This window comes from Bactrocera dorsalis, chromosome 4 (assembly GCF_023373825.1).
Source record: "Bactrocera dorsalis isolate Fly_Bdor chromosome 4, ASM2337382v1, whole genome shotgun sequence".
NCBI classification, from domain to species: Eukaryota; Metazoa; Arthropoda; class Insecta; order Diptera; family Tephritidae; genus Bactrocera; species Bactrocera dorsalis.
In genome coordinates, this window is record NC_064306.1 from 68,902,068 (window position 1) to 68,918,062 (window position 15,995).

General features: G+C 37.9%; 1 protein-coding gene across 1 annotated transcript in view; it reads right to left on the minus strand.

The window, feature by feature from the left end:
- LOC105224902 (mucin-17) overlaps positions 1-15,995 on the minus strand; it is a 57,604-nt gene that overhangs the window by 3,153 nt on the left and 38,456 nt on the right. The window contains exon 2 of the mRNA XM_049455406.1: positions 2-4,332. Within this exon, the coding sequence (XP_049311363.1) occupies positions 2-4,332 (4,331 nt within the window). The remainder of the gene's footprint in view (position 1; positions 4,333-15,995) is intronic.

The following is a 15,995-nucleotide window of genomic DNA, read 5'->3' on the forward strand; positions in this document are numbered from 1 at the left end:
CCACAGCCACTGGCGGTGCCGAAGCTGCAGCCTTTTCTCCCGTCAACAGGTTAGCCATTCTCAGCTCACGTAAGACTTCCTCTGGCAAATCTTCGTAGTGCTTCTCCAGCGGCACTTCGCTAACAGAGTTTGCGACTGCGGACTCAAGTGGTGTATCGACGATTTTTATTGGTTCCGCTGTTGCTGGCACTTCTTTGGTTTCAACAGCTACTGGCAACACTTCTTGTTCTGTCTCTGCAAAAATAATGCTTTTCTCAGGGTTACGTCTGCTTTGCAGCTCAGCTGGCAAGATACGCGCGCTCGCGTTACTGTTATTCAACTCGGAAAACTCTGAGCACGATGATGAGGGCGGCTCTACCAAATTCGAGACGGATGTGACTGAGCCCAAATGCCGCACGGCCAGACCACTGTGCACCAAATCGTAGCCGAGATCACCTACACCGGCGTTGTTTTCGCGTTGCGGTGGATTGTTGAAGAAATTCTGCAAGCGTTGATCTTCGTTCGATTGGGTGATTGTCTGCTGTTGCGTTGCTAACGAATTGGCGTCAGTTGCCGTTGGCAATTGTGTGGCTTGAGGCACAAAAGTATCAAAGAAGTTCGCGGAGGAAGAGCTAGTATCCGCCAAAGAGGGCACGATTGCAGCTGGTTGCACAATTTGCGGTAATTGCTGTTGTTGTTGTTCTGCTTGTAATTGTTTACTGTCAGTTGTTAGATTTGATGTTTGATTGAAATAATTCGAAAATGAATTTACAACTTCTGAGTGCTGCGTTTCAGTGTTGCCACCAGTAAGAGCAGATGCCTGAAGGTCTGTAGAAACAGACGCTTCTGCGACAGAAACACCGATGTCAGCGCTCGCTAGAGGCGGCGCAGTTGGTACTTGATTTGCGGATGGCGTTGATGCGAATGGATTTGGTGGTAGAATATTATCAAAGCCGATTGGTGGAGGAATACCCAGCGGGGTTTGTGGAATCGGCTCGATTGCACTTGGCGCTTCACTCGCAAGCGGTGGTGGCGCTATGCCGCTAAGGGGCGGTCGTGATGGGAATTCGGTTGTTTGCTGCGCTGGTGCGGGTTGAAAGAAGTTCGATTGTGACGGTTCGACGAAACCGAAAAAGCCAGCTGCGCTTGGTACTGCAGAAGGAACTACAGGAGCGGGAATTATAGCAGGGGCTATAGGCGTTTGTACTGGATCTGCAGTCGGAATGGTAGACAGTTGTGACTCAGTGGTGCTGGGTAATGGAGGCTGTTGTGACGGCGTAAATATATTGAATTCGGTTGTCCCAGAGCCGGCAATGCCTAGCGCATCGGCAAAGAAGTTCGCTAATTTCGGTTGGGTCTCGTGTTGTGGCTGAACAATCGAGGCAAATGGCGAAGCTTCAACGTTTTTACGGAAAGGATTGGAGTTTTGACTTTGTGTTGGTGGTCGATTGACGTGTGGCAGATTTGGTGGCAGTAGTGGATTTACTGCTGGAGGTTGGTTGGACGTTGGTGGCGGTAGTGAGGTTTGCTGGTTGGTAAGATGAGGTTCTTGGAAAGGTAAACTCGCAGTTTGTAGTTCGGTTTCTTGACCTGGTGTCTGCTCAAATAGTTGATTCTGTGATTCGAGACTAGGTTGCTGAATTGAGTCTTCTGATTTATTTACAGCTGTCAGTTGCTCTTCAATGAATGCGCTAGTATTAGATTGAGGTTCTTGTTGAATTTGCGACTCTTGAGGATCAGATAAATTATGTTCCACAGTATGTGGGTAGTCTGGATGAAAAGTCTGCTGATTGGATACTGAGGTCTCTTGTACACTTTCGGAAATTTCTTTTTCAATGGATGCTGGCACACTCTGAGGAAGTTGGAAATCTTGTTCACTATTTTTCTCCAATGGCTGATCTCTTAAAGAGAGCTGATCTATAGCTTCGTGCAGCGATTCACTTTGTTCCTTAGTTAGAGACGGTGGCTCAAGTGTGGCAGAGTTGTCTTCAGTGGCTAAATCGCTGACCGGCAGAATCTCAGGTTCAATAGTTTGTTGTTGAATAATTGCTCCCAAATCTTCCGGCGTTAAAGACTGTGGAATAGTACTTTCTGAGATTACGTTCTCTGCAGTAGTGGGAGCAGCGAATAATTGTGGTTCTTCAGGTTTAACAAGATTCCCATTAACATTAGCAAAAAGTTGTTGTGATTCCGGAATTACAAAGTCTTTATTAGGGACGGGTTCTGCTTTATCAACGGCAAAGAGTCCGACACTAGACTCTGCAGGTTGAGCGATGAAATAGCTGGGTACTACAGATGGGACTGGTGGCGGAGCGCTTGTGGCGCTAACTGGCGCAGGAGATCCAAATGGATTGTAAAAGTTTGTTGGAGGAGCAAGTGGCTGAGCTATGCCAGTCGGTATTTGAACCGGTGCAGTCTCAGCAGAAGTTAAGGGACTCTTGTAAAGTCGCGTACCCTTCTGCAAACGAAATGAAGTTGTACCGCCGGCTGTTGGAGGAAGAGGAGTTTGGTTGTTGGAAACAGGTGCTGAAGCTGCAGGCGGAGGAAGTGTGTTGACAGGTTGCGGCGGAGTAAAACTAACCGCTGTTGAAGCTGTTGGCACCTGTGTAGGAATACTTGGTCCAACAGTTCCTTGTTGGAATAATGGTATACCAGTTGAAGTAGATGGTTGGAACAACTGTGCTGGTGTCGCGGGTAAACTTTGTTGAATTGGTGGCTCAATCAATGATGGTGGTTGAAATTGCGTGAATACTTTTTGTGTTGAATCAAATGTGGGAACAGCTACTGAGGGGACTGCTGCTGCCGATGGAGGGGCACCAATATTTGAGGGCGGTGCTGGACCAGCTAATAAATTCGAATTATCGGTTGAAGGTACTGGCGTTGGATTAACGATTGGTTGCTGTGGGCCACCAAAGAAGGAAGCCGGTGTGGACGGTTGTTTTGTAGGATCGAAGAATGTGATTGGAGTTGTCGATGCGGATGGACGTTGTTTGTTATAATCCGGCGTGGCACTTTTGGGTGGACCCGAAATAAATCCCGCAGTAGGTGGCGGTAGTGGCGCAGCCTGAGTTGATGCGACCGCAGGTGGCGCAAATAGTTGCGAAGTTGGTGGAACTATTGGTGCTTGGATTTGGGCAGAGCTCTGTTGTTGTTGTTGTTGCGATAACAGTGGCGACTGCTGGGGTGGTGCGAAAAATGCAGCTGCAGGCTGACTACCCTCTACAGGTGGGGGGTAAAATTGGGAAGCGGGAGGTGCTCCTACACTAACACCAAAATATTGAGCAGCGCCAACGTTTGCAGGCTCTACAGGTGGTTGTTGGTACGCTCCTGAAACACCGTAGTGCGACTGCGACTGTAGCGAAAGCTCTTCAGATTTATTTGTGCTTTGCGAAAAAGTTCCGGTGGCGGACTGTACCAAGCCAGAAATGTTCTGAAGCACACCACTTGGCACCAAACTGCTAATATTCGAAAAGAGACCACCGGTTTTGCGCTCCTCCTGCTTCGGCGCGTATGACTCAGTTTGTGAATAATTTGGCTCGTATGGATAGGCTTGTAGGGGGTTGCCAAGTGGATCGGTTGGCACTGCCGGTTGTGGTGGCAATGGTGGAATGCCCTGTAATGGCGTTGCTGTGCTCAAGGTATTTATTGCCGGCGCTGGTGCACCAACACCACCAGTTTGTTCCGAGAATCCAGGTATGGGGGCGTACAACTTCTTCTTTGCTGCCAAGCGATAGGTATTCTGCCCTCCCGGAGGTGGTGGATTTGCTACACCAGGAGCTGTAGGTAAAGTGGGCACCTCCGTGGGCGTATAAAATTTCGGTGCTGCCGGTGGCGGTGCTGCGCTGCTTACCGCGCTTGTGTATGGTGTGGCAGCAACGCCCGCTGGATCAGCGTCTACGGACGGTGGTGCAAGCGGTGCTGCGATATTGTAATATGGATACTGTTGTTGTTGCTGCTGCTCTTGTTGCGTTTGCGTTTGGAACTGTTGCTGCTGCAGATACGCGGGTTGTATGTCTAACTGTGGGGGTAAATTGCCGTTATCACTTGTTGGCGTGCGCTCGCGGCTATTGGAGGCTGAATATTCGGAAATACGTTTAGAAAAGGTCGAAAGCACGCTTGATGCCACCGATGGTAGCGCCGAGAATGATGAGGCTGCTTGACTTAGTATTGAATCCGTCGGCGGATTGTTTACATCTGACCAGAGTGGATTCGCATTCGGATCAATATTGCCGGCAAAAGCCGAGGGATTTGTTGACGATTGTGTCTCTTCGATAGTTGTGTTCAAATTGATTTCGTCTAAGTTTTCAGTCTCCACATCGGTTGCACTGCCGATAGTTACGAGCGGTTTCGGTTCTGTTGAAGGGAGAGAGAGAAAGAGGAGGAGGTTGATTAACAAGTTTAAAGGAATTATATAAAAGAATACTATGAAGGGCAGAAGGACTTTAGAGAATACTGATTTTTACTTATTGAACTATTATTTAAGGTATGTAAAAGCTATGTTTCTGTAATTTCGAAAAAAGTAAACTATAATTTAGTCCAGAGATTGTTTTTAAAATAACGCTGAAGCTTTGAAAATAGTCATCACAGTTTTCAGTGGTTGTCCTAGAGATGATAATTGTTTCTTGACAATATTTTTGGTGCACAGAAGAGGAATAGAGGATGTATAGGGGTTTTCAATAGACCAATACAAATGTAGATCGATAGGGGCAGCAATCGAGGCCATATTTTTCCCGCTCTTTTGGCATTTCGCTTGAGTAAGGTTTGCCATTTCATCATGGAAAGCTATACGATCCAACAACGAGTCGAAATTATTAAAATTTACTACCGAAATTCGGAGTCAGTGGCCTCAACTTCAACCAAATCGAAAACACATAACATAAAACAGATCATATGAGAAATATGGATTTTGAAAGTCCACGAAGTGTGAGTAAAATGATGCTGTCGCATATCATAATTATTTCACAACAAAAAATTAAAAAATTCCAGTCAAAGTGCCAAAAACTTCGTTTATGTCTAATTTTAATTCCAAACACCTAAAATATATACAAAAAAAAAATATTTTTTATGGACATATGTCTATATTTAGCCTGTTCGCAAATCGTGCAAAATTTCATACAATCTTGTAAAGTTTTCAAGTGCATGAGGTCATTCAACAATTTACGCGCATTACGCGCTTAGCCTACAAAAAGCCGGTAATGCGGCACAGATCTGATGGCGGAGTTAAGCATTAGACGCTATGTGCTGCATACGAAGTTGAATGCTAAATAAACAGAAGGCTCATTGCATATGCAGCTGGCGTTTGGCAAGGTTTCAAACATTCAACAAATCACATTCGCTCGCATTATGAAAGCCAACACCAACCCATATCGGGTTATATTTATGTATGTATATATGTATTCATGTGTTCGTAAAAGCCAAAGTATGCGTGCGGCATCGTTCCAAAAACACCATTAAATTTATTATTAATGTAAATAAACAGATAAGGCATATGAATACAAATAACTATAAGACGGATTTAAGTACGCAGAAGTATATTTAAGTATCTAGAGATAAAATATCCAGTGAATATATAAGAATCAAATTAAAAATACTTTAGAAGACTAATGGAGCATAGGAGAAATGTAAAGAATGAAAAAACATGGAAAAATTTTCTATTCATATATAAATTATGACTAAAAAGTACCCGGAAACTGTAAATAAAACGCAAAACATTTAATTATTCATCAATATTTGTTTTGTCGCCTTCAAAATAATCCCTAACAGATGTAATACACTTATGCCAACGATTTTTCCAACCCTCGAGCCACTTTTTGGGAAGGCCTTCAGCTCCTTCAGCGAATTTTGTTTTATCTCTTCGATTGACTGAAAACGGGTTCCACGTAGCGACAATTTCGGTTTGGGGAACAAGAAAAAATTACACGAAGCCAAATCTGATGAATAATGTGGTTTATCAATGATATTCATTGCGTTTTTGGCTTTAAATTCCATGAACTGTTCTTTCACAATTCCGGCCGCTTTCGACGGATAGTCTCCCGTAAACGTCAAAATACCGCCAAATAGAACTCTTCATTGACCGGCTATTCCTCCGGAACAAACTTGATACATCAAATCACGAATATCGAGAATCATCTTGATTTTTGAACGGCTTTGGCGTAGTTTCGACTCATTTTTTCCTTCTATCCCGGTGGTTGTTGACTCGTTTTCATGTCAAACTCATAAATACATATCTCATTGGCATTTATCATGCTCTTCATGGATGTGGAATCGGAATTCGCACGACAAAACATGTCCAAAGCGACCTGTTCACGGTACTCTCTTTGAAAAAAAAAAAAAAAAATCAGCAAGAACGCGTTTGATACCCAAAATATCCACCAAAATTACTTGAACGAAGTCGCGAGAGATGTCGAGTTCTCTTGCCATATCTCTAACATTTGTCTGATGATTTTCAAGCACCATAAACTTTATTATTGCAATACTTGTATTTTCATTAGTTGATGAGGTCGAAGAGGTCCTTCAGAACGAGGCATGTATTCTGAGATCTCTCTTTGAAGGCTTTGTACCAAACTTTGATAAAACTAAATCACATAAAGCCTTTTCCAACAATCGCAACGATTCCGCTCACGAAATTTGGTTAGAAATACAAAATTTGAGATAAATTCTATGTTCGAGATTTTTAACCATTGTGAAAATTCCAACGCAGTACTGAGGTGTACAAGCAAACTGGTTGACATATCGCGCTCATAGTTATTAAGAACTCAGCAAAATTTTTTTTTTTGAAATATCATTTACCCGGGGGAATCTAATTACAATTTCCGGGTGTTTTTTTGTCCCAATGTATATTTGCCTATCAAAGTTTTTTGGGAGCTTAAGAGTAGAAATTTCCAAAAAAAGGAGTGAATTTCGAAATCAAAATTTGTTTGGACTTTTTATAACATAATGACTGAAACTCATACGAGATATAGTACATATAGTAAGTATCTTATTTTTCATATTTTACATTCTAACCTAAAAAAAAAATAATTTTCTAGTCTTCATTCGCCATCTAAGCCCAGCATCGCACACCCAACGCTACATTTCATTCAACGAAGCTCTGTGACACAGCGCTATTGCTAGCTACAAACAAAAGACTTAAGACACGAACTCGCGCCCTGTCAGCTTCATGTTTCAATTAAAGCGGGAACAAATTAAACTTTTAGTTCTTTTTACTAGCAACAATAAATCAAAGACCAAAAAGCGCCACAACAAAGGCGGATAACTGTCATGCTTGTAAAAATTTTGCACTTGCGACGAGCGAAGATGCATCAAGCAGCTCAATGCCACCAACTCAATCCAACATCAGCACAGCTTCTAACAGCATTTACTTCAATTCATCAACCAATAATGAACCATTGAGCGGGGAAATTAATGAGAATGCACATATTTATTAAAAATTATGGCGAGTATATAATTACAACGTCAACTTTTTTACCGCTTTGTGGCGGATCTACTTGAGTATGCAGACACTAGGGCACCTGCAGCGCTGGCCAACGCTTCGCAGTGGCGACTGCACTTAATCAACCAAAGCTGGGCATCATTACGCGTGTACAACAATAGCAACAATCACACTGCATGTCAGCCTGTTGTGCTGTCGCTCGTGCTTGAGCTTATGCAAGCAGCATCAGCTTGCGGTTTAACCGTTAGTTGTCTTTAAAATAAATTAAAAACGGTAATTATAAGTGAATATAAATATAGCTGAGAGAGACCTAGAGATCTGCATAAATTTATGTAAATTAGTGAGGCGATTTGCATTCAAGCAACAATTTATTTAATAATAGTTTATGAATTGTAATAAAACATTTCCAACCGCAGCAGAAGCAGCTCTTGCATGCGCCGGCATAATTAATTGAATTTGTAAAGGAAATAACTTTATTTATTGGTCGCGTAAATGACAATGCTGGGCACCACTGCTTATTGAATTTGTTAGGCAAGCAGTTATAGTGGTCTACTGGAAAAGCTGGCACGTGCAGTCATGACAACAGAGAGAGGTGACACTGCCGAGAAATGAATATGTTGCAAACTAATTCATTACTAGTATTTCTTAGGTTAATACTGGTTAGTTTTGTGTGGACAAGCAATTCGCATTCAATTAACAGCTACTGGTTACATGTGCACTAGTTCCATACTAGTTCCAAAACGACAACAATATATCTAGTTTGAAATTGCGAAATGGATTTGAAACAATTTTTAGAACAAACGAGGACATCATGATAAAGGTAAAAATAAATACACGAAAAAGCATAAACTTCGGTTGCACCGAAGTTGTATTACCCAACAAAGTTCTCCATACAATGACTTAATTTTGATAGATCAGGTTGTAAGGCACTATATTTTATAGTTATCCGGTAACCGTGGTTTCGACAAGTAAGTAGATTCTTTAGAGAAAATCAAGTGTGTAAAACTCAAAATTTTAGATAAATATATGAAAATCTGAAATACAGGCAAACATATACTTAAGTGATTGTATTTAAAAAAATGTATTTTTCTAAGTTGGTAGCACTGTTCTTAATTACTGTGCCAAATAACAGCGCGATCTGTCTACCAGTTTGCTTACAGCAGCTTCTTAAGTCGCTACACCTCAGTAGTACTATGCGATTTTTGCAATGGATAAATACATACATATATAGAACAAAGAATTTATCTCAAATTTTGAATTTCTAACCAAAATTAATGTGCGGAATGGTTGAGAATGTTGAAAAAGGCTTACGGTGATCGAGTTTTCTCAAAAACAAGCCTACAAGTGTTACAAAGCCTTCAAAGTCGAGCGATCGTTGAAGACATGCCTCGTGCTGGACGACCTTTGACCTTTTCAACTGATGAAAATATTAATAAAAGTAAAGGATATGGTACTTGAAAGTCATCAGGCAAGCGTTAAAGAGATGGCAAGAGAGCTCGATATCTCTCGCGAGTTCGTTCGAATGAATTTGGTGGATATTTTGGGTATGAAATGCGTTCTTGCTTGACTCGCCCCGTCAAAGCTGATTTTTTTTTTCAAAAAGAGTACGATTGTGTCTGAAAACCATCAATCAACCACCGTATTTACCAGATTTGGATCTATGTGATTTTTTCTTGTTGCTCAAACTGAAATTGCCGCTCCGTGGAACCCGTTTCATTCGATCGAAGAGATAAAACAAAATTTGCTAAAGGAGCTGAAGGCCATCCAAAAAAGTGCTTATGGAAAGTGTTTCGAGAACTGGAAAAATCGTTGACATAAGTGTATTTCATCAGTTGTGGATTACTTTGAAGGCGACAAAATAAATATTGATGATTCCGGATATTTTTTTGCCAAAATGTATATACAATGTTTTATAGGGTCTCTCGAAGTTTTCTTCTCGGTATCTCGAACTTTTTGGCAAGCTTGAAATATCCTGTACAGCGATAAGGGTCAAGAAATTGTAGATTTTGTAGACCTAGTCAAGAAATGAAAATCTATTCACTGAAGAAAATATTCCACAAATAATTCTCAGAAACGGTGATGATTGACAATTATGGTTTTTTGGATTCGACAATTAAAAACTGGTTTTCCAGGATTAATTTTCGTGTTTTCAGTTCATTATATTAATTCAAAAGTATTGCAAAAATATATTGAAAATAACAAAGTTTAAATAAGATCTCTAGGAGCTTAATTTTAATCAAGTATTTAAAGGAGATTGGTACCTTTCACACTTTATGAAAAAAACACAAATATTCTATATAAGTTAATTCCTCAATAATATTGATCAATTGATGTGCAAAGACACCAAGGCACACAAACCCATACAATTAAGAGTGAAATAAAAATCAATAAAAAGCTTATTTACTTAAATTCCAGTAGCCATAACACATAATGGAGCCAAACTATTAGCAATACTCATAAATAAGAATCAGGTCTACATATATACAAGTATATAATAAGAAATATTTCTCCACCAACACTGCAGCTAAAGAGAATTCCAGTGAACTGCAGCTTAGCTAATGAAGCCATTTGGTGCACTCAAGCTCGCCAAGCAAAGAAGTTAAGACAAATGTGTGTATGTGTGTTTATGCAAATCATCAGAATACTTACATCCGCCTAAACATAAATAAATAAAAGTGAATAAAAAGCAACAAATTGAAATGTGCAATGGCCACAAAACTGCTACATAAGCGATATCAACAGCAACAACAGCGAAGGCAGCATTGAAACAATGACACTTGCCGCATTATTTTGGTCATAAACGTGTTGCAGCGGCAGCCGCTTGGACCTTAATGAAGCGCATGTATTTTTGTATGTATGTGTGGTATTTCTGCAGAGGCTTTTGTTTACTTTTCCGCAAAAGTGTTTGTAAAATTTTTAGTTTCGTTGAAGTTACCTCGATCTTGAAACGTGTTTTGCAGACCAAAAAGAAATGCGTTCCAAAAACTACAACAAAAACAATAATTTACGAGTCGACATGCATGTGTGTGTGTGTGTGAGTGCTGACGTACGTTTCTGGTGCAAAAAAGCATAAAATGTAAACAAAGTTTTGACCAAAAATAAGCCCAGCCGAAACAAAGTCATGTGCTTGCAGGTGTGTGAATATGCGTGTGTGTGAGTGTGTGTCTCATTTGAATGCATACTGTGAAGCAGCAAGAGCAACGAAAACGGTTTGCATCAAAAATCGACAAGAGCTTGCAAACACAAAGCAAAACAATAAAAGAAAATTAATGCAAAAATAACAATAAAGTTAGAATGACAATATAAATCTGTCGTAAACATATTTTAATTTGTTAAAAAACAGCTACCCCTTAGGAAACGTCGCATATGCGGCATGATTTTTGTTATCAATAAAAACTTCACTAAAACTTAATTGGTGATATACATATGATGCTTTAGTTAAAGGCTTATATGAGTTTTCTCGGTTAAAAAACAGTATTTTTTCAACAATTTTTTTCTGATATAAAAATGAAATATTTTATCAGAATTTTTTGTTATCACAAACATACACTATTAACAATGAAATGCTGAAATTTTTGAAAAAAAAAAATTTTAAACTAGGCCATTGCGACGCCATTTCCGATGACCCCTCGGAAAAAGATGCCCCCGTTATGTATACATATAAAATTAAAATTAAAAAAAATATAAATAAAACATAAAAAAAATAAAAAAAAAAAAAAAAAAATATATATTAAAAAAAATATAAAAAAAAACAAAAAAAAAATTTTAAAAAAATATAAAAAAAAATATAAAAAAATAACAAAAAAACAAAAAACAAAAATAAAAAAAAATTAAAAAAAATATAAAAAATATAAACCAAAATAAAAAAAATGTAATTAATTCCTTTCATTTTTTATTTTTAATTATAAGCTAGAAAAAACATTTCATTTTTTTCCGGTATTTGGCAGGATAACGCCTTACAGGATCATCTAAAGTGAAAAATACATATTTTAGTTAAAACCTTAACTTACAACTTAGACGATGGAAAAAAACTGAAAACTGGATTTTTGGCAGACATTTTTGCAAAAAAAAATGAAAATTTCCCGACATTTTTTTTCAAATAGTTTTAATCGAAAAAAATTCTTCACCCAAGTCTTTAGGAATTGTATCCCAAAGATCTGTGTAAAATTTCATGAAGATCGGTTGAGTACTTCTCGATAAATCTTGCCAACCGACTTCAAAAACACAGTTTCGAGCAAAAAGCCAACCTTGAGCGCACAAGTTCTCAAGGCTGTATCTCCAAAACTATTACTTGAATCAACTTGAAAATTTTGGACAATATTCTAGAGGTGTTGTAGAATTTAATAAGACAATAAAACAAATCGATTTTTTGAAATTGACATTTTCTTTTATTATTTATACCAATGTCAAGTCTTCAGAAACATTACGCTACTCAGCAAATTTCTTATTGGCTAGTTGCCAGCCCCCAGACAAGTGATCGTTTGTTTCCTTTTCCCTTTTCGCTTTAGTTTTCCTTATTGTACTTCGTCAGAAGGAAGTGTCCGCTTCGACTTTTATTCTCTTGTATTGTATTTGTTGTTGTTTATTTTAATAAACCCAACCAATTAGGAACTGCTCGCACGCGATGTACATTTTTAATAAACAGATACAAATATATATAACTTTATTATTCTGTTTCACATAATTTTTTTCTTCGACCGTTTTCGAGTTTTAAAAATACATACATACATATGTATGTACATACTTATACAATGTACGTGGCTACACTCGCATATGCATATTTGAATATGTACATTCATGCAATATAAATTAGCACAATACAATGAACTTTCGTCACTTCTGAAGTGTTCCGTTTTTATTGGTGTCAGGAACCGTACAGAAGGTCTGCGGTCACAGCTGTCCGTTGGCGCTAATATTTCAAATATATTTCATACAACTCAAGTGCGGTCAAATGGTTCAAATTTTTTGGCAAAGAAACTATAAATTTGTTAAGCGGAAGAATGATGGAATTTATGCGAAATAAGCCAGGAAAATAAATTTGTTAAAAGAGAGTTTCAAGGAAACCAGTTAGTTATTTGAACTATTCCAGGTTTAACAAGAATTCCTATGATTACTTGCAAGAAATATTATTCTTCGGCGAAATACTTCTTCTTCTTTTTTACTGGCGGCAAAATGCTTACTAAGGCAATTTTGGAGCGGTCTGATCTTACCCAAAAGCAAGACTAGTAGAAAATGTAGGGCGAGAGAATGTTTCTAAACAAACTTTTCCTGTTTTTTTTTAAGTCTTTCTTTTGAGTATGCATAAAATAAAAGAATTGAGTTTTTTTCAGGGTTTTGTTAGAAGTACTGATAGAGGGTATACAATATATGAAGATCTCTCAATAAATCCATTAATTGATTTGCCGTGTGGAAAGTGGCGCCGTGGCGCAACAGTGGCGTAATAAATCATTTTTGAAGAAATATGAAATGGATGAAATGGCAGCTCTTGAATCTCTCCAGGCTGCTCTTTGTCCCAAATGCAGCAATTTGGTTTTTCACAAATAAGTATTTTCTTCACAACGTACTGGATGTAGTCTATTTGGTCGAATATTATCCCATAATGAATTGTGGGTCTCAAGAATGATGATGTTACGAATAGGGGACTGATTATGTTGACCATAAGAACGTGAATTTTCTAAACGTTGTTCAGGCGTCAGTCTTTCTACGATGAAATGTCAAACAATACTGAACAAAAATAAAATGACAGCTTGACACGACTCACGCGTGATCTGTCAAAAAAAAAGCTTTTGAAAAAAGTACCTCCAATTGGATCAGCCGTTTTTATCTACATATATCGAATAATTCATCTCCTCTCTGTGCTCCACAAATACTAAAATCGGCTGAAGCAACATTTTGTTGTGTTTGTACATTCACAACTTAAACTCGCTTAGCTAAACACCGTGTAAAGATTTAAGTTTGACAAATGTAATTGCATTCAATATTTCGGAATATGTAACTGACTGATAAATCGTAAAAGTTTAGACGTAAACTAGTAATAATTATGCAACAACAACAAACAAATACATATTTTCATACATACAGCTATGGCTATGTGTTGAGCCTTAGGCGTTAAGTGACTAACATTGTTTTAGCAGAAGATTACTCTGTGGACAATTGAGTAATTTATTGACATGCGAACGGCGCGCTAACAGTTACAAAAGCCATAAAGTAAATATCGACTCATCGAAATTTTCCAATATTTGCATGTACATTTGTATGTATTTATGTATAATGTTTTATATAACTGCTAAGTTCTGTTTGCCATTGCCGGCGTGTTCAATGCAATATTCGCATTTGCATATACATATGCCTAAATATATACTATATAGTTAATTTAAATAATATTTTTTAATTTTTTTATGTTTAACACCTTTTGAGAATTGTGCTAGAAAAATAACTGTTTAAATAAACACGACACGCCTGCGACGCATTGAGTGCTTTGCGCTGGAAATGCATGAAAGCGCGTTATTCCCCATGACTGTGCACGGATAAGCCGACAATATTACTATAACAAATAGCGATTATACATTTTTTAAGCATTTTGTGTTGATATAATAAAAAAAAAATAGAAAGAAGAAACTGAATTTTTGAAATTTTTTAAATCATAACCTCAATTTGCGGGCATATAATGTACTTATATTAGGCTAAAAATTCCAAATGCCTTTGCCAGCTTTGCGCTTTATGATGTCATATCCAAGCGCACATCACCGAAACTCATCAAATATTTCAACTTCTTGCTTATTTTTGGCTGAAATTCCTACCTTTCCTTTTAAATCACGCGTAAATACCCTTTTTACGCCAAACATAATAATTTAGCTCGACCGCAAACAGAAATAAACGGTAGCCACGAGCGCTTGACAAAAAAAAAATGTATAAAAAAACAGACGAGCACATTTAATCATATAGGTATAACCAGTATACCAATTCGAAATGCAGAGAGACGTACGCGAAGCAAAAAAGTGGAGAAAAATTGCAGCTGTTCGCAAAAACGAGCCACAAAACAACAACAACAATAACAACTGATAAAAATAATAATAAAACTTGCATCTCACCGGCTTGATTGACCGCATGCGCAGCACGCGCTTTAGCATGCCCCAAAAAAGGAAGAAGGAAAACAGCTTGAAATAAAAAAAAGCCAAAAACCAAAACAAAATGGACATAAATGTGCCGAAAAAAGTTGAAACCGCAAAACGAACAGCAGCCAAAAAGCTTTTAACATTGGTCAGTACTCTTACACACACACTCATACATATGCATGGTGTATGGACACACAAAAAACAAAAACACCACACTCACTAGGTAGTACCTTCAATATAACACAATTTATGACGGTCTGACGGTCTAGGTAGCACTTCTTTCAAGTTTTGTTATAATAATTTTTTCACTTATCATTTTTTACATATTTATTATCATTATTTTTTTCTGTTTTTTTTTCAATTTAATTTTAGTGCTATTGTTTTGCCCAACAAATGCCACAACAAAGTAAAGCAAAAAGCCATAAACTATCCATGCAACAGAAAAACATACTGTAAAAAATACATATGTATTTATGTTTGTACTCGCATCTATTTCGCAGTAATCTCAAAGAAATTTCAAAACAAAAACGAAAAACGAAAAAAAATGATGCTTCCAAAAATTCCAAAACAATTAACAGCAGAGCAGCACAAGAGCAAGGCCCATCAGCCGAGTAGCTGCACGATTTTATTAGGCAGTCGAGTAGCCGCCGAGGCAGCCATCCTAAGACTGCCCGGAGGTGTTGCGCTAAGTGTACTTTATTCGTTTTGCGGTTCAAACCATTAAAGAGATGTTCATGTACAAAAAATAGACCTAAAATGGAGTGAGCCAAAAGGAATTCAGTATAGAAAAAATGCCTTAATTTGCACACAATTCATTGTTATTTGTTTTTGTCTGTGTTTGGAGATCAAAATATGTAAATGTAGGAATTTAAGCAGTGGAGTTTTTTTGGCGGCTAATTGCTTCGACCTTAACAAATGAAGGGAGTGTACGAGGCTTCTTTGTATGTACATATGTGTATTGTCAATGTCAAAATCCTGATGCAAATCTAATAAATTTTGTTGCATAAGTTGGAATGCTATGAAAAAACACTAGTCTGTAGGAAACTGATTGCGAGACTATGGGGTATATACTAGATTTTTATTTAAAAAATGCAATTTTTTAATAGCCCATATTGCTAATTTATGTCTGAAATTTCAAACTCGACCTGCTTTGAAAGTATGATTGAAAAAGGCTGTATAATAGGCAAACTAGTTATTTGGGTATTTTCCACAATACTAACTTGCAATAAGAGTTCTTATTGAGACAACACAAAACTAAAATCATATTTATTTTTTTAATTTTAATAATAGGTGAATCATTTTGAGAAATTGTGGAGATCAAGGGATCTCGTAGAAGATCTCCAGGAGAATCTCCGAAAAAATGTACCCGTCGATGAGGTAGACTTTCTGCTTAGAACTACTTAAAATCCAAAACCCACATAAAATGTATTATTACTAACGGGTGATCCAAGTAGAGGTACTTTTTCAAT